Source organism: Embiotoca jacksoni, unplaced genomic scaffold (assembly GCF_022577435.1).
Source record: "Embiotoca jacksoni isolate LCO1_2020_lvr unplaced genomic scaffold, fEmbJac1.0.p SCAF_4, whole genome shotgun sequence".
Taxonomy (NCBI): domain Eukaryota; kingdom Metazoa; phylum Chordata; class Actinopteri; family Embiotocidae; genus Embiotoca; species Embiotoca jacksoni.
In genome coordinates, this window is record NW_027185392.1 from 1,578,282 (window position 1) to 1,603,298 (window position 25,017).

At 43.4% G+C, this 25,017-nt stretch overlaps 2 protein-coding genes and 2 non-coding genes across 6 annotated transcripts in view; 3 read left to right on the forward strand and 1 right to left on the reverse strand.

The window, feature by feature from the left end:
- Positions 1-5,785, forward strand: part of LOC138208986 (uncharacterized) — a 43,838-nt gene extending 38,053 nt beyond the window's left edge. For all 3 annotated transcript variants that reach the window (XM_069167275.1, XM_069167274.1, XM_069167276.1), the window contains one exon: positions 254-5,785. In XM_069167275.1, coding sequence (XP_069023376.1) covers positions 254-3,753 — 3,500 coding nt within the window. In that variant the 3' untranslated portion in view covers positions 3,754-5,785. The remainder of the gene's footprint in view (positions 1-253) is intronic.
- A 7,933-nt stretch (positions 5,786-13,718) lies between these two features.
- Positions 13,719-22,455, forward strand: LOC138209124 (multidrug and toxin extrusion protein 1-like). The gene is made up of 16 exons (XM_069167498.1): positions 13,719-13,975; positions 15,105-15,206; positions 15,301-15,369; positions 15,585-15,733; positions 16,660-16,702; positions 17,288-17,332; positions 17,428-17,525; positions 17,865-17,962; positions 18,362-18,543; positions 18,648-18,756; positions 19,160-19,235; positions 19,757-19,826; positions 19,922-20,054; positions 20,387-20,481; positions 20,565-20,628; positions 20,705-22,455. Exons 1-16 carry the CDS (start codon positions 13,784-13,786, stop codon positions 20,944-20,946), a joined length of 1,767 nt encoding a protein of 588 aa, XP_069023599.1. The 5' UTR covers positions 13,719-13,783; the 3' UTR covers positions 20,947-22,455.
- Positions 22,456-23,408: 953 nt separating this feature from the next.
- On the forward strand, positions 23,409-23,496 carry trnay-gua (transfer RNA tyrosine (anticodon GUA)). Its single transcript is given in 2 exon segments — positions 23,409-23,445; positions 23,461-23,496. It is a non-coding gene; the product is annotated as a tRNA-Tyr (tRNA).
- A 367-nt stretch (positions 23,497-23,863) lies between these two features.
- Positions 23,864-23,935, reverse strand: trnae-cuc (transfer RNA glutamic acid (anticodon CUC)). The gene has a single exon. It is a non-coding gene; the product is annotated as a tRNA-Glu (tRNA).
- Between the last annotated feature and the right edge of the window lie 1,082 nt (positions 23,936-25,017).

The following is a 25,017-nucleotide window of genomic DNA, read 5'->3' on the forward strand; positions in this document are numbered from 1 at the left end:
TCCGTTTGTGTATTTTTACTTAAAAACTTGATTTTTATTTGCAGTACAAGAAACATGTTCTCAAAACTTTTTTGTTTTGTTTTTTTGCTTGCATAATAAAGAAACAAAAATACCTTCATATATTTCCTGCTTCTGTTCACTGTTCAGAGATTACATGAAGAATTTGTTGATTTTCTTAGACGTAAAACAGTTCTCTGTGATCTACACTGAGCTTTCTAACATGTTTGGCTGATCCTTTTTTCCTACGTTGCAGATATTTGCACAGAGCTGAATCTGGATTTGCTCAGCTCGCTCAGCCTCAGTGACATCAGAGTCTGTGTGGTGGACGCAGACAAAGAGGGAAACGCAGGAGAGGACAGAAAAGAAGGAGACGAGGAAGGGGGAGGCAGCGAAACGCTGTTCCAGTTCAGAAAAAGATCCCGCAAGCGGCGTTCCTTCATGGAAACTGATTATACCTCCAGAGTGTCCTATCCCGAGTCTGATCCAGAACCGAAGCAGGACACGGCCTCCAACAGGCTTCATAAAAACCTGTCGGCAGAAGTCGGCGATGCCCAGATGCTCAGTTCAGATCCCGAACCCTCAGAGCAAACCCAGAATCCCAGTCCTACTGTCTCCTCGCTCACTCACTCTGAAGGGGAGCCGTCTCAACTCGAGTCCAAACCCATCCTGTCGAAACTCAGCTCGCGTGGACCAGGTTCTCTTCCTGGATCGGGCTCGCGTGAACAGAGCAGAGACGCAAAGTCTCCCGCCAGAACCAGGAAGCAGGAAATGGAGATGGAACCCGATGCGATGGAATCCAAATCGGTCACAGATGTGGTGAAGGCAGCGTCTCCTACCATCACCGTCGTCCGCTGCCGGGTGGACCCCGACGGGAAGGAGAGTGCCGACCGGAGGGGGGACGGAAAGGAGGAAGGGGAGGGGGAAGAGGAGGAAGAGGAGGAGGAGGAGGAGGAGCCAACCGGTGTAACTGGGAATGGGCCTTTCGCGTATCATATGTTCCTGCCAGAAACCATCGAGGAGGAAGGTGAGAATGAAGAAGAGAAGAAAGAGGCGGAGGGAGGATACTCATTCAGTTCAAAGAAGCCGCTCAGATCTGCTGGCAGGCAGCCAGAGGCCAACACACCGCCGACAGGTGTAACAGAGGTGAATAAAAAGGCCGGTAACGGCCTTTTGGTGTCTCATTTTAATGCCCCAAAGATAAAGACCTGTCCAGAGGAATACAGGTTAGGAGGCGTGCTTAGAAAGCCAAACCGTCCATCGTTTTCACCGCCTCCTCCCCCGCCGTCAACCCCGCCACCTCCGGTACCTCACGAATCCCAAAGTGGCTGTTTGGAGATGGAAAACACGGCAACCTCGAACAAAGTCCCCGTTTTAAACCACAAGGAACATCGTGCAGCCCAAAATCCGGAGACGAGCAGTCACTCCGCCAAAGCACAGTCACTCGTAGAAGTCGCGACCGGGGTCAAAGACGAGGAAGCGATCGGTGTCGCCGCTTCTATCGTGAGCACCAGCGACAGCACCAATTCAGACAATGTGTTTGATGACGACGACGACGATGACGAAGCGAGGAATTCCGTTGTTTTTTGTTCAAGCGACAAGAGCGAAGACAGGACTGTGGACAAGAAGTGCAGCGTCAGCGCTAATTCAGCCTCAGCCGGTAAAGGCGAGTCACAAATCAGTAGCGACTCTGAACCCCATGAAAAGATTCATTCTGTAAATTCTGATTATACTCGCGCTATAAACTCGATCACGGCGAAGCTTGGCGCCGCAACAACCGCCACATCGCTCACGTTTAATTCAGATGGTAGCTTGAAAAGCGAGGTCGCTCTTCTGAATGCCTCGTGCTCCGATCTAAACAAACCCGGAGATGATTCCACCGAGCCAAGTGCTGAATCGAAAGAAAGTTTAGCCAGTCCGAGCTTAAGTAAGGCAAACAAGCCTGCGGTCCACAATCTATCCAAAGATCCTCCTTCTCCGACTCACTTCTTCTTCCAGACCTGTTCGCCGACCATCATGGGCCGATTGTCCGCCTCGACACTTCGGGGGAAGATTCAACAGCTGCCCCTTTATTTATCGCGCTCCCAAGAAACCATTAATCAAGTCGGGGTTGGGAACGTCGCCCAGAGTCCCTCTGAGGACAGCGCTAAGGCCAACGCAGAGATCACCATCAAAGTCACGGACGTCGACGACGTAACACAAACTATAGACCCGGGCACGACTGCTGAATCTGCCGAGTCGGACGATTCGGATACGACGGTCACCGGATCGGAGGTGGACGGGGAGTTTTTTGTTGAAATAACCTCAGCATCCACTTGTGTTTCAGGGTCGGAGCCAAAGGAAGTGAGCTCTCAGCTGCCCGTCCAAACTGAGCCCAAACCTCAACATCGAAATCAGCTTCTGTACTCTGGACCGGGCAAGAACACACCGGGTCCAATAACGGAGCCGCCAGCCTCCATAGTGAGCCTCCTCCAAAGAGATGCCGCCGGCTTAAAGATAGACACGCCCGGTCCTATAAAAGACACTCCAGAACCAAACATCAAAGTCACGAGTCCAGATGAAGACGTCGCTGGTTGTAAAACGAGCAATCAGTCACCTTCCATTCCCGCGCCGATAGTGGTGACCACACAGAACCTCAACGGTCCTTTTCACGGTCAGTCGCACAAAATACGAAGGACCAGTAGCGACAGGCCTTTGATTGGTCTTTGCAGGCCTTCAGAGCCGAGTTCGGACTCGTCGAAAACGCCCTCCTCGGGCTGCAGAGTGTTCACCATCTGCGAGGATCCGTCCCAGACGAAGACCCCGGCCGCGGTCGGGTCCACTCCACCCCTGAAGCCCGACTTCGGTTGCGGTTCCGTGCTGGCGTCCGGATGCGAGTCGCTCGTAGAAGGAGTGCAGGTGCCGCTGGACGCCTGCGGCTGCCCGGCGGTTTATTCCAACTGCTTCAGCGGGGGGGACAGCTTCGACGACGAGCTGACGGTGTACGAGTTCTCGTGCCGCTCACAGAGCAGCGGCGACATAACCCAAACATCCGGCGATCTTCCTCTCATGACCTCTTCCCCCATTCACTCCTTTCTCCCCACCTCCTCCTCCGCCCATTCTCCGTCCTTCCCGCGCTCCGTCCTCTTCTCCTCCTCCACCTCCGAGCTCAGCCCTCTCCTCTCACCGCTGTCCGACGCCTCGGATTCTTTCGCGCCTCAAACGCACAAGGACACCATGGGTCGGCTGGGTCACCAGCGCTACCCGGAACCCCCCGCGGGCTTCCAGGTGCTCCGCGTCGACGTGGACCAGCTCCTTTCCATCCTGGAAGGCAGCGGCGCCGACCGATCCGCGGGCACTCACGGAGGTCGCCACCCGAGGGACACCTGTCCCGCCCACTTCACGGAGAACAAGAGGGTGCTGCAGATGGAGGCCCGGCGGCTGATGTCCGGCTGCCAGAAGGTGGTGGGGATCGGACAGAGCCCCGAGGAAATGCTTCACTCCCTGGCGGACAGTTTCCGGACCCTGGTGGAGTTGGCGGGCGTGTGCCTCTGGTTCTCGGGTTGCAGCCGCTGCGACCGGAGGAACGCGGAGGCGGTCGCAGGCCTGGCAGACGTGGCCCGCTCATTCAGGGACTTCTGTCTGGCGGCGGAGCGAGCCAGCAGCAAACGCAGCTGCCAGGACCTGAGCACCAAGCTGCTCGCCAAACAGTGCACGGCGCTCACCGCCTCCGTCTTCTGCCTCACTCAGCTGTTCCGCACCCTCACCGCACTATGAGTGGCCCGCGACCTCTGAGGACTTTGCAGTGACCTTCGAGCAACCTGTGGCGCGCAGCCCCACGTGCACGAGGTCGCCAGGGAGCCCCGTGGGTGTGGGCGGGGTCTGGCCCGGGACAGTCGGCATGTTGAGCCTGAGGCGAGGTTGCCCCGGGAGTTCCATCGAATGATCACAGAAACTCTCGACGTCATCGAGCCAGCTGGCACTTTTTCGTGCGGCTGAACGCGGGCGGAGATCGTCGAGGCGCGCGTGGCGACGGACTTTGTGCCGCACACATACTGTAGCCCACAAACCAGATAGCGAGCCAACAACCGGACTGCAGAGTGGTGCAAGCTGCAAAAAGCAGAAAGCCCCCTTGCATTCCAGTATTGAGGAACTGATGTACTTGAATGTATTCATTGTTACCTATTGAGTTTATTTATTGGAGGATTTATTTAATTGCTACAGTGTGTCTGAGTAAAGCAAGGAATGTCAAGGAAGGAAGAAACTTGGAAATGTTTACAGGCAAAGCTTTAGACTGAAGAGCATCGTCAAAGTAGTCGGCCTTTTACACACATACACAAGCACAAACACTCATCGGTTCATACACAGGCCTTCGGTTCAACTGACCGACCGCGGTACGATGACTTAACTCTCAACTAGCGACCGGGAACACGGCGTTTTACCGATGCTCATCTACTGTACCTGAACGCTCTCCGGGCCGGCAGAGAGGACTTTTTTGAATGTTACTGTTTACAAAAAACCAAAAACTAGCGCGAGAAAACGATTTGATTGAATCAAGCCTGAAGCTGTTTGCCATTTTATAAACCCTAGTAGCGGAATGCTGACGTATGCGCATTATATGATTTTATGAAACAACAGTTCGGATGAGGTCGCAGTCGTTTACACGTCCTCGTTTTTGCACAGACATTTTTGCTAGGATTTATGGGAACGTATGACATTTGCCAGCTTTTATTTCCGTTTTATTTTGTCACCACTTCCTCCCCCCACCTGCAGTGAAAAGACGAAACCTTCCGGTGCATGGTGACGCTGCTCTCAACCCCGTTTACTTCCATACGATTATTTATTTTTCTATCTAGTACAAACGAGACCATTGAGAACAACAATCTCCCGTCTAAAGGGAGATACTTTAACGACTGATATTTATGGTAAGTTGCATACTTTTATGAGAATTTTGGAGTTTTAAAACCTGCACACCTCCGTTTGAGCTCTGGGGACGGTCAGAAAAGACGGACTTTGGCTAAACTGTCCTTTACACTAAGTGCATTATTACAACAGATTTCCCAGTATGACCACAGATTTCCCAGTATGACCTCACATAGTAGTAAAACCAGTGACGGAATTTGGCCCCAGACGGTGCAGGATTACGGTATGCACTCCTGTTGACTAAATGTATGAGCTTTGACTGACACTTTGTGTGGGCGGGTCTTCGAGAACGTCGGTCAAACGGATCCGGTCGTCTGTCGACAGCCTCTCGTCTTCCACACGTTCGTCACAGAATCATGTACAACACTGATTTGCTTGAGAGCTTACTATTGTGGATAAGCTGTTGTACTTCAGCATTTTCACCTGGAATGTTTCTTAACATAGAAAAATAAAAAAAAGGCTTGATGCACACTGGACCTGCATGTTCACTGGAGAAACTGTTACCAGACGTAAATTCACCACTACAGTGCTGGGAACACAATATATTGCAAACAGTGTTTATCTTTATATTTACAATGGCGACTGAAACACTTTATTTCTTCACTCGTCCTGTTTTGTTCCATATGGTTGCAACTGAATATGATTTTACTGTATTTTAGTCCCAGTTTGCAGCAGAGAAGCACTGAATTTACTTTGACCAGGATCGCCGTGTGGAAATTGCCCCCAAACAAAGGATCTCATATGTGCTCACGAAGCATGCCGTTAAAAGCCATAAAATGCATTGTTGTTTCATCAGGGATTTTATCTGTGAATGACTGAATGATGATGTCTGCTCTTGCTTTGTAATGCTCAACTCCCACCAATTAAAAACAACGTTAAGATCTTCTTTCCTTAACTCCTTTATTGCTGATCCACCTCTGATTTATCCTTCTGCCAACCGGAGAATCGTGTGCAGATTTGACTTCTCAGCACAAATGGAAAGAAGTCTTTAATCTGCCGACAGAACAATGTTATTATCGGCCGCTTCAGAGAGAGGGCAGTACCTAAAAACATGCACCAGCGTAATTGAAATGCCACCTCTGCATCTTTTTTACGTGGCTGCATTAAACTGTTTTACCAGTAGAGGGCAGAATCATTTAAAAACAAACAGCAGTGACACTTGAAGAAAGCCTGAGTGCTGCTCCATATAAACAATCGGCTGCAACGTGCTGAAACAATGAACATGAGCACTGAAACATACCTTCACTTTGTTCAAGTGACTATTTAGATTATACTGTGTAAAATGTAAAAAAAACACACAAAAAAAACAGACTGCGATGATTTACAAAACATGTAAACCCATATTTAATTGAAAATAGACCAAAGACAACATATCAAATGTTGAAAATGAAATTTTATTGTTTTATGAATTTGATGGCAGCAACATGTTTCAAAAAAGTTGGAACGGTCAACAAACGACTGGGAAAGTTATGTAAAGCTAAAAAAAAAAAAAAAAAAAAAATACCTGGTGGAACATCTCACTACTAATTAGGTTAACTGGGAACAGATCAGTAACATTATTGGGGATTAAAAAAAATAGCATCACGGTCTCATAGCAGTGGAGATGGGGAAAGTGTTCACCACTCTGTGAAAGACCGCAGACCACTTAATTCAATTCAATTAAATGTGGGTTTACATGATTTGCAAATCATCACAATCTGTTTTTATTTTTACGCTTTTTTGACAACTTTTTTAAAAGCCGGAGTTTTTGGAGCCAGCCTCTAGTGGTCCTCGGTGGTATTGCGATTTAAGGTCCTTCCACAGTGGCCTCGATATCTAGACCCCAAAGCTAACTTTACTTTTATGCTTCATTTAAATGTAACTTGTGAGCTTGTGGTTAAAACATGGGAACTCGTGTGCAAAATGTAGGCTTCTGACGTTGACAATACCACAAGAGAGTTCATACGGACTATTCGGTAAATACAGAAAATTGATGAAGAAAAAATTATTTTAACATTAAATTTATGACACTGATAATTGTGCAAAACGTGAAAGGAGTCGTTCTGAGGCCACTCTGTACTTGTTAGCATCCACAATGCATTTTGAATAGCCAGAATTGCATTACAGATATCCAACATTCAAATTATGACTCGTACCAATTGACCTGTGGCCATCTCAAAATGGGAGTTTTTTTCAATAGTAATAATTCTGGATATAAAAAAAATTGAATTGTGCATATGTGAAATTAAAAGGCCAATACACATGAATAGCAAAAGTGACGTCACGTTTCGAGGAAGAACGACGTTGTGGACATCTGACGTATATTTTGACGAGAAGAAGCGAACTTTTCTAAAGGCTCGTCTTTCCGTCTGCATGACGTCAGGACAGCGACATGTGGGCTATAAACCCTCCCTTGTGTATAATGTTGCTGCCGGTTGCAGCATGTTGTCGTTAATCAATCGATAAACCATTTTTCTGTTCTGATTTTCTGTGATTTAAGAGGACGGTAGTTATCAGAGGTGGTAAATGTTTGGTTCTGGGAGTCCCGCAGCGGTGGCAACAACACGTATGAAGGGCGTAAACGGAGACTTGACCGGAGCCTCTTCTGTTCAGAGCTCCGGTGAAGGCTGCGGATCGAACCTGCAGAGTGTCCGAGGTTTCATCCCGCCTGACTACCGGAATAACCGCGCGGAGCTTCTTAAATTAGCGGGAACACTGGTAAAAAAAACCGGAGCGCCTCCTCTGAGAAGTCACAGGAAGCATAGCGTTGCCATGGATAGTTTCACTGTGACACGTTTTTGAGCCTTTATTTGTTTACATTTTTGAAAATTGATAAAGCCGAATTAAGTATTGATAGTTCTTTTATTATTCGTATCATTCAATGTACTCATAGTTACCAGTGACTTACTTTAATACTGAATAAATCTTAAAAACACGATGATTCTCAGGCAAGTTCTGACGCGTTCCCTTTGCTGCCCCGGAAAAAAACTGGGCTGCAACCCGATTCCCGTTTTTTTTTTTTAGCCTTTATGTGATTACATTTTGGAAAAATTAGTTTGCCGAATTACCTATAAATTGTTCATTATTGCTAAGCACTTTTATCATGTTTGATATTTATAACCAAATCACTTTGATTCCAAAGAAATCTTAAACACCTTATGATTCTCAGGCAAGTTCTGAAGTGTCCCAACTCTCCTCCCAATTAGAGGTCTTTTCATTTAAATTATGAGATAATAAATCATAATCTCGACGTAACTTGTCTGTTTTCTTAAAACTTTCTCTTCTTTTGTCAATGCAATTTGTACAGTGTGTTACATTATTGATCATCTCTAAATCTAAGGGGGTAGCTTTATTTTCAAATCATTAAGTGTATTGTTTCCCCTTTCACTTAAAGGCTCTTTTCAGACAGTTTATTATAGATTTTGGCAAAAAAAATTATAAATTGAATGCCTTATATGTCAATGTTGTCATTGCAATATTTTTTGGCTATTTATTTCAGTAATTAGATTTATAATTAGGTAGTCTAATAATGTTTAATTCAAGCATACAGCTGTAGCGTGATGTCAATTTAATTCGTGAGGATTAAATCTTGCTCTCGTTATTAGAAGGGGCACCAGTCCAATATTGGACAAATTATTAATTCAAAATCAATATAAAATCAGTCAGTCATAATCTAAATCGGAATTCTCGTATCGGAACTCAAACAAACTAAAATGAATCTGAATCTGAGTGAATCTGAATGATCAGATTTTTAAGATGAAGAGGATGGTCATGGATCAGGGTGTTGAATTTCACTTTATCGATACCCTGTCTCAGGGGGAGAAGGGGTGTCATGAGGAGGGGTGTCATGAGGGTTTAGCACGATTTGATTCAAACTATGTATAAAAGAAGCCCCTTATTTCACCCCATCAACGTAAGATGAGATATATCATTACAACACAGATCACATTTTCAACGATAAGGTCATTCTATCTTATTACTCAGATTGAGAGGTGAAGGAGGTGGAGAAGAGTGAGAGAGAAGGGTGAGAGACGTAGAGGAGTAGAGAGAGCGTCCGCATATTCACGTAAAGTCATAGTTTGCGATACAGAACACTTTCTATCAATGTCACACTGTTAGCAGAATCATCAGAGTACATTATAGCAGAGTACATAGTTAGGAATCACAAAGTCCATATTTTGTTCTTATGGTTCGTGAGTTCTTGGTGACCTATGACCACATGAAGGAGACGTGGATCTTCGAGATGGTCAATACTGGTGGTCATCTGGCGTCCGGAGAGTACTTTGGAGTTGGTGTATTGGAGTGGTTGTGACCCAAAAGGGATCAAAAGGGGTATCCTGTGGTTTTCGGCTGGCAGGATGTGATCTCCAAGTGACAGGTTTTATTATTATTATTTTTCATTCTTGAAGATTAAGGCAACGAAATCCAAGAAGTATCCACAATGGCATAGGCAAAGCACATCTGTTTGATAACTACGTTCAATCTACATTAAATCTTAAAAAGGGAAGTGATTAACAAAAAGAAAAACACACCATACTATAGTTATGATCCTAACTAAGATAATAGGGAAAACTCTTAAAATATAAAGAGAGATAAAATACACTAGCCTTAACCAGGTGTGATAGAGAGGCTGGTGTGTGTGTGGGGAAGTATTGGTATTTAAGGCAGTTAAACCTATTGAGTACTTTACTAGTCAGTCAAGTTGGATTGGAGACACGTTTGAGCCCTACCTCATCGTATTTCTGTTGCTGCCTTCTACGAGCTCTCCTTTGACTTTTCACCGGTTGCCTCGTTTACAGAGAGTTAACCGGTATTTCCATTGGCACCGGTGTGTCGTCGGCGTGTGATACCCTCATATCTCAGGCAGTGTCCTCGACAAAGTTTATTCTTTAAACAGCTCAACAATGAGCTTTGCGTATCGAGTTTGTTTTCTCGACCTGTAATCGTTCCTTCGCCGAGCAGTGTGATCGGCGACTCCGCTTCGTTCTCCGTCTGCGTGTTTCATGCAGACGTATGGGAGCGGTAACCCGAAGCGTGTGGGAGTGATTCTCCAGATTGCGGGGTTCTGATTCTGCTGCTGGCCTGGTTCCCCTGCTGGGCCGTCCTCATCAACACCGCACCCCTCCTACTGGCTGTCAAGCAGAGCCCAGAGGTCGCCAGGTCAGTTTCACAGTTAACAGCTCAATTAAAACCTGCTGTATGATGTTGCTGTTGGATGTTCCCAGTGAAAAGAAAATTTTTAACCATGTTAATATGTGCATGTGTTGATTTTTATAGGCTACAAAAGTGGGCGTGGCTTTTGGGTGTGAGCCTTAAGCTGCAATACCACCGAGTGCCACTACAGGTCGGCTCCAAAAAGCCTCCGTAGACTCCCATTCAACTTCTCTCATGAAATACAAGTCAATGAAATTTCTCCACGAGTTATCTCGGTGTTGTTAGCTAAAGTCGCTCCTTCTCATTAGTTTTCTGGAGGTCCATCAGAAAATAATCCCGTCATTAATTAGAAAATAAGCCTCAAAAAGACTTGTTTTTGGGGCGTGTCTGTTTGATTGACAGGCCTGTGGTGCAGTCAGGTTACAGCTATCGGTGGGCGGGACGTAGTATCGTCAGGTTTCCAATCAGATCGGTCAGATCCACCTCTCGGGCTTCTGGCTCTATCTTTGGATGTACCAACTCGATAGTTGTGTCATTCTTCTCATCTGACTCTCGGAAAAGAAAGCAAATAAACACATGTCCCAGAACAGAAATGTTAAACATTATGTCATCTTTTTTCCACAGTGCCCTATGGGATTCTCTGCTGCTGCCAGTGTGCAGGTCGGGAAACACAAAGCAGGCCAAGCTATCTTTCAAAGTCCACCGGTACTACTGCACTACTGATGCCTGCAGTACAACTACAGAAAATCAGTCTTGTTCAATCTGAAAACACTATAAACTTAGAGATACAGAATCTTTTGTCTTTGCAATATATCATTTAAACTGTTCTCTTGTCTTCCATTGGTCAACTTTATTGACAGCACATGCCGTTTCCACAGTTGCATGTTTTGTTGGAGCGAGTCTCGGCATCGGCAGAAATGTCATTGGTTACATTTTCACCTCAGAGCAGTGAGTACACTCATGTCTTGCAGAATGATGTAAGGGGGGGAGATTTTCGTGTGTCATAGCAGGGTTGGTTTCATAATCCCACTGTTATACATCAACTAAGATCTTCATCTTCATGTTGACTCACAAGCACTGAACTGTGAGTGTTTAATGAGCCTCAGTTAGTTAGTTAGTAAGGGGCTTTGAATTCATAGTCAGTGATGTTTAATTTAACACTAAATAAAGAGATTGTTACATATAGGTTTCAGTTTATCATTTCATGGAGTACAATCCCATTTCCAAAAAAGTTGCTGTGTAAAATGTAAATAAAAACAGAATGTGCTGTGTGGATGCAGCGATGAACTGTGTTCACAGATGATGGTTTTCAGAAGTGTTCCTGAGCCCATGTAGTGATTTCCACTACCGACTTGTATGTTTTTAATGCAGTGCTGCCTGAGGGCCTGAAGATCACAGGGATCCAATATTGGTTTTTAGCCTTGTCCCTTGTGTACAGAGATTTCTCTAGATTCTCTGCATTCTCCAAAGATGATGAAATCCACAAATTCTTTGCAATTTTACATTGAGGAACATTATTCTTAAATCGTTGCAGTATTTCCCCACACAGTCTTTCAGAGTGATGAACCTCTCCCCATCTCCAACTGCTGAGAGACTCTGCTCCTCTGAAATGCTCTTTTCATTCTCAATAATGTTGCTCAGTTTCTTTAGTGCGAGGATGAGGACATTAAACGGACTCTCCTGACCTTTCACTTTTTTCCAGGGTACCGTGAGAATGAAAGGCAAGAATTCAAGGTCAGCTGGCACTGAACTGCTGCGGCCGGCGTGCTGCACATATCAGAAACATTGCTTTTTGATTACAATGGGAAATGTCGTTCTTTGTCTTTTGTTTAGTCTGCCATGTCTTGTGTGTGAAATGTAAAAAAAAAAGTGTTTACAAAGCAATCATTCAGCAGTGGCTGATGTATGGTCATATTGGGCAGCTTTTATGTGTGAATGTGTATTTGTGTGAACAAGGCAGCTCCTCTGCAAAAAAACATTTTCAGTCAATATGTTTCCCACAAGAAGGCCCAGAAAAATGGGGTGTGTTGGGAAAAGCTGTTCCACTAAACCAATTTAGAGCTTTACTGTAAGTTATCAGCCTGAATCGAGCCTGTTTTGCTGCTCGTTCATGGCTCCAGACAAGCACAGATCCCATCAAAAGAGCACATGGTCCACTGGCGGTCAGCTCAGACTGTGACACGAGTGGAAACGACATCTATCCCACTCAGCTGACCTCCTGGTTTAGTATGTTTCAGTCCTTTTTTTCATCTTGGGTTCAAGTCCACTGTCAGTGTGACTCTTTGTCTCATTATTATCACTGTTAAAAAATTAACCGGTGTAAGAACGCAGACGTTGGCTGTCACGGACGAAGGACCTGACACGTTACGTAATATGATTTGCATTTTCTAGCAATTTAAAGTCGTATCTGTTGGTTTAGGCCGTTTGGTGTCTGTAACATAACAGTGTCCACATTCTGGAAATGTGATTTCAACACATTCAATAATGGTATTTTTGGACGTCTGTTTACATTACGAATTCTATTTAAATGATATTTAAAGGGAGAAGAAACGATGGGATGATTGAGGATAGCCCTGGGAGGGCTGAATGATATAGAGGTTTTGGAGCAACATGTGCTGCCATCCAGGCAACGTCTTTTTCAAGGAAGGTCTTGTTTAGTTCAGCAATACAATGTCAAACCACATTCTGCACGTATTACAACAGCATGGCTCCGTAGTAGAAGAGTTCGGGTGCTAAACTGGCATCCTGCCGTCCAGACCTGTCACCCATTGAAAACATTTGGAGCTTAATGAAACAAACAAATACAACAAAGGAGACCCTGAACTGTTGAGCAGCTGAAATCCTATATCAGGCAAACAATAGGACAACATTTCACTTTCAAAACTCCAGCAACTGGCCTCAGTTCCCAAACGTTTACAGGGTGTTGTTAAAAGAAGAGGTGATGCAACACGGTGGTAAACATGACCCTGTCCAAACTTTTTTTTGAAGCATGTTGCTGCTGTGAAATTTAAAATGAGTGTATAATTTTCATAGAACAATAAAGTTTCTGTTTCAACATTTGATATGTTGTTTTTGTTCATATTTTACCATTAAACATGGGTTTACGGGATTTGCAAATCATCGCATTGTTTTTATTTACATTTTACACAGCGTGCCAACTTTTGGGGGAACTTTGTCTGTGAAGGAGTGCAGATATATAGGAAATAAAGTGTGGTTAGAACTGAATAATTGTATAAATACAAAAATAAATGTAGAAATACAGAGATAGATATTGGAATACAGATGTAAATAAATATAGAACAGGAAAAAGCCCACTTCCAAGTTGATGAATTTATTTCGAGGCTACATAAATGAAGACATTAATTTAATGATGCCACTTTAATTCCCAAAATATGTATCTACATTTTGTCCTATTTTGTCCCCCATAGCACACAGTCTTGTCTTCGTGGTGTTATTACTGTGACATTCAGCCGGCTATTTATTGTCCTGCCGGACAGTTTGTTTACAGTCTCTCAGTAACTTGAAGCTCATAAAGTGTTCATCGGAGTACGACGTGGAGGTGTCCCAGCTGGCTTATTTTACCCCGACACATGAGCACGCGGTGAGGACACTCCTTCAAAGTAGCGGCACGTGTCTGCCCCCGAGCCCCTCCTCTTACTCTGCTGCTTATCAAACACGAACTTCACCAGCGGCAGGGGTGACTCCGTGTGTCCCGTGCGCGTCGGGGAATAACGATCTGGTTTGCTCCGAGATGGACGCCTCTGGTAAAACCCCGGTGAAGTACACGGAGGGAGTGAGGGGAGATCTGACAGCCGGGGAGACGGACTCTCGCGCGCAGGGCTGCGGTGGACGTTGGGGCTCCTGCACGAGGAGCCTCCGGGGCTTCATCCCGCCGGACTACCGGAAGGAGCTGGTGCAACTTTTTAAACTGGCGGGACCAGTGGTGAGACAGTCTGGACTTTTTCATCTCAGTGTGTGTGTGTGTGGTATTATTACAGGATGAAAGATAAACTTTAATAAACTCAGAGTCTCTCTTTCACTTGGGGGCCTCAAGACTGTGTACTGATGCGGTTGTCCCCCTCAAGGCTTTCTATCCTTTCACTTTATGTTTTCAAATCAAAGTAGGTGACGAAATGCACCAAATGGTGCACACAAAGGTTTTGAGGTTCCTCAAACTGAATCTGAATCTGAATCATCACTGGGCACTGTGATGTCTGCATGCTTTGTGCTGAGTCTACTCATTATAATAATAATAATAATAATAATAATAATAATAATAATAATAATAATAATAATAGGAAGATAGGTAGTTACTTTATTAATCCCCGAGGGGACATTTTTTCCGCTACAGCAGCATACAGAAGCAATAAGATAATAATAGAATAATAGAAAAGCAATAAAATAGCAGTAAAATAGCAGTACAAAATATTAAATATAAATATAAAATATAAAATGCACAGTATATACAGTAGATACAGTACAGTATATATATCTATATATATTATATACAAACAACCAAGAAACACAGTCAATAACTAACAAAACTACCTTGTTATCTTGCTTTCATCCTAATCATTGGTTTTGCTTTGGTTATTTGAAATTTATGTCAAACTGTCTCATTTAAAATGACTTCTCCAGAAGCCAGAAATCACAACAACTCTCATTTCCTCAAATATTTCTTATATTTTAAAAGGTGTAATGATACCTAGAGCTGCAAATCAAAAAAAATGATTAATTTCTAATTAATATCTCGATTATAATTTCCGCTTTTAGGTCTTTAAAATGTCAGAAGATGGTGAAAAATAATAACCACTGTTTCCCAGAGCTCAATGTGCAGCTTAAAAAATTTTTACTAGTTTTTTTTTTGTTTATGATCATAGAGGATTGAAGGAACTAGGAAATATTTACATTTAAGAAGCTTTTTTGAGGGGATTTCATCATTTCTGTGGACCACCTGTTGCAGCTCTGTCGATATCGATAGTGTTTTGACTCCCTGATGATACTTAGCTTTCTTTACATGTATCTGTGTGAATGATTTTGTTGTTGTTGTTGTTGTTGTTGTTGTTCTGCAGGTCATTTCCCAGCTGATGGTCTTCATGATCAGTTTCGTCAGCACGGTGTTCTGCGGTCATCTGGGGAAAACTGAGCTGGCCGGGGTGTCCTTATCCATAGCGGTGAGGAGACGTTGGTGGATTTCCGCTGGTGTCCTCACGTTGTTGCCGTGTGTTTCGCCCTAAATTACATCTTTCTTTTGTGCTTGACTTGCAGGTGGTTAACGTCACCGGTATTTCCATTGGCACCGGTTTGTCATTGACATGCGATACGCTCATATCTCAGGTAGGGTTCTCACCGGTTGCTCTTTCACTTTATTAGTCTAACCAAGAGTAACACAAGCAGTACCGCTGGGTTCCCAGGTTCTCCTGCGGTTCCCTTTTAAACAACTCGGCGGCGAGCTTTCGTATCGGGTTCGTTTTCTTTGACCCTTGTTTGGTGTGATTTGGTGTTTTTCCGGCGCTGCTTACCCGAGTGTCTTGTCTGCGTGTTTCCTGCAGACGTATGGGAGCGGTAACCTGAAGCGTGTGGGAGTGATTCTCCAGAGAGGGATCCTGATTCTGCTGCTGGCCTGTTTCCCCTGCTGGGCCGTCCTCATCAACACCGAACCCCTCCTACTGGCTGTCAAGCAGAGCCCAGAGGTCGCCAGGTCAGCACATATCAATCGCCACGATACAACAGCAGCATCCCATTTAGCGGCATGTAGTCTAATCTACATTGGCAATTTACAAACTACAAATTGTGAATTATCTTAAATTATAACCCTGTTTCCCAAAAAGTTGGGACGCTGTGTAAAATGTAAATGAAAACAGAGTGTGATGATTTTTAAATCATATACACCCATATTTAATTTACAAAAGACAACATATCAAAATGTTGAAAGTGAGACATTTTATTGTTTTATGTAAAATATATACTCATTTTGAATTGAATTGTTTCTGGATCATGTTCATATCTGGTTCATTTGCATGGTTGAGTTTTAACCTGCATTTGTGGATGCAGCGATGAACTGTGTTCACAGACGATGGTTTTCAGAAGTGTTCCTGAGCCCATGCAGTAATTTCCACTACAGCGTTGTGTCTGTTTTTAATGCAGTGCTTCCTGAGGGCCTGAAGATCACAGCACTTCCAATATTCAGCCTTGTCCCTTGCGTACAAGAGATTTCTCTAGATTCTCTGAATCTTTTATTCATATTATGAACCGCAGATGATGAAATCTACAAATTATTTGAAATTTTACATTGAGGAACATTATTCTTAAATGTTTTATTTTTTAGGATTCCGTATCTTTTCCAGTCTGTTGTTGGCTGTGCTAAATGCTCTGACTGTGTTCACCAGCTTGCCGGTAACTTTATCTGCATATTTTTTTTGCGCTAACATAAGCTGCCTGCCGCGAGAGTTTCCCTAAAAGATGCTAAAATGCTGCGTAAAGCTGAGGTTCTTCACTACGTGTGAAACCTTTGTGGTGAATTGAAACATTGTTTATATAAAATATTGTTTTGGAAAAAAAGTCACATGTGACACTATTTGACAATTTGACATCCATTTTTTTTCTGTTTTGTCCTTCTGCGTGAAGTCTGTCCCAGCTGTACGTGAACATCTTCATGCCTGCTCTGCCGGTGAGTTTTTGGCTCTGATGCAATAGATCCCGGTTCGAAGGGTTGATCTGACGGTCAGTCCAAACACTTTGGTCCAGACTGAAATGTCTTAACAGTTGGTTTTCTGAAGTCTTCCGTGGTCTCCAGAGGATCATTCCTACCGACTTTTAATACATCCCCGGACACTTCTTGTATTGGAGGCAGCGAGCTCACATTTTGGACGGTTATTGAAAAGTCTCAACCCCTTTTGGGTGGATTATCTTTGACATTCACGGCCCCGGGAGCTGTTTTCCCTGCTGTGCCACATATTTGCCAAACCATGCTCGCAATGAGGCTTGGGCTGTGCTGACTTTTAGGCTTTAGCTCGGCACCGCGTGATAATTTGCACTAAAAACAAAAAGACGGTGAACATTATACCAGCTAAACATTAGCATGCCAGCATTGCCTTTGTGACAATGTTCGCATGCTTACGTTAGCGTTTAGCTCGCAGCTCCTCAGTAGAGCCTCACAGAGCTGCCGGCGCGTCTGCTGGCGTCTTCATAACCGCATGCTAAAATTTCCCTTTAAAAATTGAAACTGGAGTAACTTTGTGTTTTCCTTTTTCAGGCTGCTTTTATGTACCAGCTGCAGGGGCGCTATCTCCAGAATCAGGTGCAGTTTCCTGATGAAAGGCCAATGTGGTGAAAGCTAATCACGAGTTGATCATTAAAATATATACTGAGACCTCATTGTTCTTTGGTTTACAGGGAATTATATGGCCTCAAGTTATAACAGGAGCTATTGGAAATATCCTCAACGCAATAATCAATTATGTCCTCCTGTACCGGCTGGATTTGGGCGTTGCGTAAGTTTCTTCTCCGTCCTCGTTATGTAGATCTATTCATTATTTCTGTAATGTGGCTGATCCGCGTACGCACATTTTCACTCAGATTGCGATTCATAAAAGGAACGCTGCTCGCAGGTGTTTATAAATCCGAAATTTTGTTTTGCGCCATTTTGGGCTTTTGTGTGCACTAAATCCTACATACTGATCCTTTTAAGGGTTTAATTGACAAATTTGAACACAAATGTATGTAAGGTCTAGTTTGACAACCATGAACAAAATGTGAATATCAGTTATTAATAAGTGGTTTCTGCTGTGTCTTCATGTCTTTGCTTCTGTTTTTTTTTTTTTATCTTGAAGCGGATCTGCAGCGGCCAACGCGATCTCCCAGTATCTACTGGCGGTGCTCTTGTTTGTTTACATTTGCGCGCGGGGTCTTCATAAGGCCACATGGGGAGGTCAGTTTAACACTTTGATACGAGGGTGTTTTGAAACCTCGACAATGTGACTGAAATATGTTTGTGTTGTTTCGTCATCTTGCATCATTCAGCGTTGTCGTCTACTAAGCCAATAGTTGTCCATTAAAAGAAAAAAAAAACATTGCAGGGTGTAATGTTTGACAAAAATCAGTTACACTTTATAACTGCGTACTGCAATGTGAAGGAGAGGGTACAATGGTGACTCAGCATTACACCCGAGTGCACTTTAAGATGTCTAATACACCTGCAATATTTGGACATTTTTACTGGCGCAAGTCTCTCCTTTATAGACCTGCTTCTGATATGAACTGTACAAAATGACAAAATCAATGAAATGAAGTGATTTAAAGTGACGTACAGACCCGCTCTGGCCCGCAGGCTGGTCGCTCGACTGTCTGCAGGAGTGGGGGCCCTTCGTGAAGCTGGCCATCCCCAGTATGCTCATGCTTTGTCTGGAGTGGTGGACGTTTGAGATCGGAGGCTTCCTGGCCGGCATGATCAGCGAGGCCGAGCTGGGCGCGCAGTCCATCACGTACGAGCTGGCCGTCATCGCTTACATGGTAACTCATCTTTAATTCTTCGCTACCTTCCGTTATGAACGATGTTCCTCTGCTCGTGTGTTGGCCGAGTTGTATTGGTATTTGCCTTTTTTTTCTCCCCACAGTTTCCGCTGGGGTTCTCCGCTGCTGCCAGCGTCCGGGTCGGGAATGCTCTCGGCGCAGGAAACATTGAGCAGGCCAAGCTGTCGTCCAAAGTCCCCATCATTTGTGCATGTGAGAACCGACGCGTACAGCACATGTTGCCCGGGTTACATGGTGGATGACTTTTTACCTGCGTGTGTGGATGCAGCGATGAACTGTGTTCACAGACGATGGTTTTCAGAAATGTTCCTGAGCCCATGCGGTGATTCCCACGACAGAGTTGTGTCTGTTTTTAATGCAGTGCCGCCTGCACTGCCATCCAATATTGGTTTTCAGCCTTCTCAGTTTCAACACTTGATACGCTGATATGTTGTCTTCGGTCCATTTTTTTTTGTGAAATATAGGTTTACAAGATTTGCAAATCATTGCATTCTGTTTTTTGTTTTTTTTATTTTACACAACATCCCAACTTTTTTGAAATATTTCAAATGTTTAAAACAAGATTTTTATTCATTCTTCTTTTTTCTTGTTGCAGCCATTATTGCATGTTTTGTCGGAGCTATCTTCGCCCTGTCTAGAAATTTCATCGGATACATTTTCACCTCAGAGCAGTAAGTCAAAATGTCACACTGAAAGAACTTGTTTTTCGTGTATGTTTAGTTGGAGGTGATATGCCAGAGCAGCATGTTGCTGTCAAGGCTGTGAAACATTAACCAAGGTCGTCCCCTTCCTGTTGACCCACAGACTCTGAGCCCCTCGTTGAAAGATTTTAATTAAACACAACTATTCCCTCCGATTTTCTGCTTTACAGTGTGTGTTGCCCAGTGGTTTCTGACAGCTGAAACTTAATTAACTTGGACTAATGAAGGTGAACACCCTTTTTCTTGGCAGTTTTAAGAGAAACTTTTACAAAACCACAATGTTTTTTTCTGAAAACTTGGAAGAACTGGCATAAAGGTCATTTTACCAAAAGTCTCAGTGGAAGGTAGAACGAGAGAGCGTCTCTCTGTGATCCCAGTGCAATGATAGTGATAATAAATAACACACACTCTGTAAAAACATATATACAGCAAAACAGTCCCTGAGCAATAAAATGTGCCAATGAGTGTGCTTCATCTGCATGTTTTTTCAGAGACATTTTACAGAGGGTTGCTGACGTCATGTTGATATTTGCCAGCATGCATGTGTTCGATGCGATTGCGGTAAGGAAGCGATTTTACGCCAGTGTTCAACATCCAAGGCCGATATCGTCAAATATAAAACGTGATGCGACCTTACGCGTGTTTGATATTCACAGGGTGTGACGGGAGGCGTTCTCAGAGGGGCAGGAAAACAGCTGATGGGAGCTCTGTGTAACCTGGTGGGGTACTACTTCATCGGCTTCCCCATGGGTGTGTCGCTGATGTTCGCAGCGGACATGGGGATTGTGGGTAAGGATCGGTTACCATGTGCTGTATGAAAGTTAATTTGGTGTCTTTTTTTTTTATGCAGTGTGAAAAAACTGTTTTGGGGGAAAATTTCTCACACCTCAATCAAAAACCTAGTTTGTAATTGAAAATGTTTGAACTGAGAATCAAATTATTTGGATTGCGGACGGTTTTGTTGGTTTTGGTCACACACTTCAGACTTTTGCTGATGAAACTAGCCTCTTTATTGATTCACATAGTTTTAGTTGTAAATCAGACCTCTTTGGCTGCAGTTACAGTGTTTTCTTCTGTTTGTCAGAAACAACATTAAATCTCTTCTCTTGTCTCTTAAACAGGACTCTGGGCCGGACTGTCGGTTTGCGTGTTAATGCAGTCGATTTTCTTCATCATATTTGTGTGCAAACTCGATTGGAAGAAGGTTGCCGCCGAGGTGCATACCTGCGTCCCTCCACCAATTTCGACACGTTTTACTCCCATCATGACATGCTTTTAATGATTTCCTAAATGTGTCAGGCTCTCGTTCGAGCTGGAGTCCAGATCAAAGAAGAGCAAGAGATGGTCGGGATGGAAAACACAGGTGAGCGCTAAAAACACTGAAACATTGAACCCTGTGTTAGCTGTCGATACTAAAAGGTTCCCTTTGAAAACGCTAGACACGAATCACAACCAGCCCCAGCTGAGCGCTGCTGCATCCGGCGGAGAGAGCGTGGAGGGGGACCACACGTACCAGGAGATGCCCATTTCAGGCCAAAATAAACCTTCCACCACCACGGTGGGGAACGTTCTGTCGGTGACTCAGCTGGTTTTACGCCGTGGTCTGGCGCTGCTCATCATGGTCGTCATCCTCGTTGTGGGAATCATCGCCAGCATCTTCCTCACCGGTTTGCTGAAATGACTCTAATGACGTAAAGCAGGCAGTCGGGCTGACGGTTGTCAGGTCTGAGGGCAGAAAAAGGTTCCTTTAGGTAATATTTGTGTTAACTCCGGACCACCTCCTCGTGTGAAAGGGTTACTTGTACTGTTGAACCAACTGAGGATCAACTGTCTGCAGCTTTGTGCAACATTCAGCCGACGAACTATCAGATACTGTGTAACTGTGCAGCCGCTCAGTGCCTGGAAGCTGAACCAGAACAAGTGAGTCTAGGCGACTTTATATCTGGTTTCTTCTACAGACAGGGATGAATTTGTTGGTACCCTTCACAGCCCACTTAAACATTGCTTTATTAATCCCCAAAAGTTGTGAAATTAAAACGACAGATGAGTTTGTACCTCTGCGCTGATAATGAGCTGGATGGTCCCTCTCCTCTTTAGCAGGGAAGGATATCCATGATTTCCAAAAAGAATCTCAGACCACAGGACAGTTTTCCACTTCACCTCAGTCCATCTTAAATGAGCTCGGGTCCAGAGAAGCCAGCGGTGTTTCTGGATCATGTTTATATCTGGTTCCTTCTTTGCATGGTCGAGTTTTAACCTGCATTTGTGGATGCAGCGATGAACCGTGTTCACAGACGATGGTTTTCAGAAGTGTTCCTGAGCCCATGTGGTGATTTCCACGACAGAATCATGACTGTTCTTAAGTGGCCTTTTTATGAGCCCCGATCTGAATCCTATCAAACATCTAAAGAGGTGAAACATGCAGTCTGGAGAAGGCAGAAAGCTTTCAAACCTGAGACAGTTGGAGCAGTTTGTTCTGGAAGATCGGACCGAAGTACCTGCTGACTGGAATTCTCACTGAGAGACACACAAGTCATCTGTTAGTAATTGAAGGTTGTGCAACAAATAATTAAGTTAAGGGTCCCGTCAATTTTGCCATTTTCATTTGTTTTATCTTTAAAATGTTTTGTTGAGTCAAAACTTTAAAAGTAGATTTTTTTAATTATAAATATGGAATAAACCATAACTGGTGCCAATTACTTTTGTCAGTTTAAAGTTATTTTATAGGAAACAAATTAATTGTTTCTTCTTTTTTAGTGGAAGGGTACCAACAAATGTATCCGTGACTGTATTTGTGGGCATTAATGGAATGTTCTGTTTGTGCAATGTGTTAGTATTTTATAGTGGGCGGGACTTTTTCTGTTAAGATAGCCATAACGAATTTGATGAAAGCTGTTCTTTGTTGCAGTCAACTGCTGATGCTTAAAGGTTGCAAACTGCTTGATGCTTTTATTGAACAATTCTACAATTTTAAGCACCTGATCCAAAGCGTTTAGTGTCCAAAGTGCATTTGCCAAGTAATAGAAAAAAAGAACGCACAGATTTATCTACACAATAACCTTTCACATTGATATCTTGTTATTTTCCATCTTTTGCTTATTTGTGCACTTTAACATGTTCCTGTGTGTGTAACAAGCAGAATGTATGTTTGTTGTGTGCATTGTTTATCTGTAAAATACTGCGTCATTGACTTAAGACCAGGTTTTATTGGTCAGTCGCGCTCAGGATGGCCGTGTGCTGACAAGTAGCTATCAATGTGCCTGACCAGACTTCATTTTAAGACCAAAACGCCCATGAGTGTTCAGATGGGTGTGAGTATATTTCTTATAGGCGCTGGAAGGGAAAACGACTACAGCCCGAAGCCTGATCTGTAATAAATAACAAAGAGGAGAGCATAAAAGAAAGGGGATGTTGATTTCAGAGTAAAACTTTTGAAATGCTTACATTCGGTACCGACAGTTGAACTGAATATGTGAGTGTATGTTTGTAGTCAAAGTAGCATCCAAGGCTCTACAAAGAGACATCTGGGTGTCTGTAAAATTATATCAATACTCCTTATTTTGTCAAAGGGTTGTTGTTGTAAGACCAAAACATAAGAACTCCACTTTTTAATTCTGGTTCCTTTTAACAACCTTGTGGGCATTGTAGTCAACATACCAAAATCAATTCAGGAATTTTTGTTAAATACAAATGACACTATAAATAACAAGGAGTGTAAATAACAAGGATATCATGTCAGCATATAAATAAATAATTAAATAATCAATATGCCTCGTGTATATGTGGCGTTTATGATTGGCTGATTGGATAATTAATTAAACGGGTATACATGTGTTCAGCTGGACCGTGCGAGAAACACTATCAATTTAAAGCTAGGGCTTTTATTTTGAAATGATACAGGGCGTCATTGCTTTCGGCCGGCCTATGGTGACTTTTTTTTTATATAAGTTACACGACATGTGATCGACCAATTGTGTAACCGTATCATTCAATATCCCTTCGTGTCCAACAGTCAGGTTTGCAGAGCTGTTGCTACTCTACTGTTGCTGTTCAGCAAAAACTATATAATCCGTCATCACGTAACTTGTCACGCCTGTACGATTTTATTTTGAAAATCCAATGACCTTGCATTGGGTGCATGCCCCTTCGATAGCTCAGTTGGTAGAGCGGAGGACTGTAGTGTGTCATGTCAGTGATCCTTAGGTCGCTGGTTCGAATCCGGCTCGAAGGAGGTCGCAACTTTTTCACGAGTAGCTGAAAAAAAAAAAATACCTGCACTGCATTTCTCGCTTTATGACGATTTAGATTAATTTATAAACTCTGCCTTAATATATTTATGTTTCAGTTCATTTTTCACAGCGATGATCTCTTTGAACAGTAAATCCACTTAGTAGGAACAGAGTACTCTTGACTTTCAGCCTCCGTGTTATTATGATTCATCGTGTCGTGTTCAGCTGCCTTTAGTTTTTTCAGATCACTGGGGCGGAAAACACATTTAATCGTCTGCTTCTTTGAACGTTGTGAAAATAGTGTCGTTTTGACGTGCAGCGCGTACAACAAGGAACATTTGACAACAAATGCGAAGAAAAAAAAGTATGTTCCCTGACCGGGAATCGAACCCGGGCCGCGGCGGTGAGAGCGCCGAATCCTAACCACTAGACCACCAGGGAAGGTTGCAAATCGAGTCCAGATATAACGTTTTAATTCTAAAATCATCTGCTAGCTTTCCTTAATTTATTTTCATTTATAGGAAGCTCGTCTTTCGTGTTTTCAATTTTAGCCATGTTTGGAGTTCTTTCAGTCCCACCTGCCTTTAAGATGTGCATATTTACTGTATGTATTACTTTAAACTCTAAATCTCCAGGCTGTCATACCAAATAGAAAATAAGCAGAGATGCACTTGGCGGAGTAACAATACAACTTCATGCAACACGGCCCCCTTGTGAACAAAGTCTGCAAAAGACAAAATAGAGCGCACTTAAACTTGGCTTTTTGTTATGCCAGATAACAAAACAATGACACACACGAGTTTGGTTTAGTTTACATGTGCATATTCAGGTGGTTATCATTGTAAAGATAGTTCCTTATAGTTTGATCTTCCCCCCCTGTTGGAGGAGTGGGTGCTAAAAGGTTCAAACATATAGCCACTTTACCTTGAATAGGTAGGACTTAAAATGGCACTTACTTATAGCACTTTAAAGTTTGGCTTGAAGAAAATTGTACTTTCTTGATTTTTGTTGTTGTTGTTGTTGTTCTGAATTTGTACCCTCATGGTTGAAATGTACTTATTGTAAGTCGCTTTGGATAAAAGCGTCCGCTAAATGAAATGTAATGTAATGCAGATTTTCGGTTTGCTCTGGTTTCCTCCGGTTTGTTTTGGTGAAGTGATGAGAGGAGGAGAACCGGTTTCAATCTGCCTCGAACCGAAAACTTCTGTTCAGGGTTAGGGTGTATCTGACAGATGAGGTGAACCTGGAGGAGGAAGAGGGTTGTGTTTCAGGAAGTCTGAAAGACAGAATTACAAATGTGTTTAAGAAGAACACACACACACACACACACACACACACACACACACACACACACAACAAAGAAGCAGGATTAAAGAAATACAAAAATACCTGGCCTTTGTTTCTTTTGTTGTCATCTTCTGGTCAATATATATCAGCCTGATTATAAAGCCAGATGATAGAAGAACTACAGCCACGATGGAGATTATAATTCCAATTGGGATCGTATCTGTCAACAGAACATC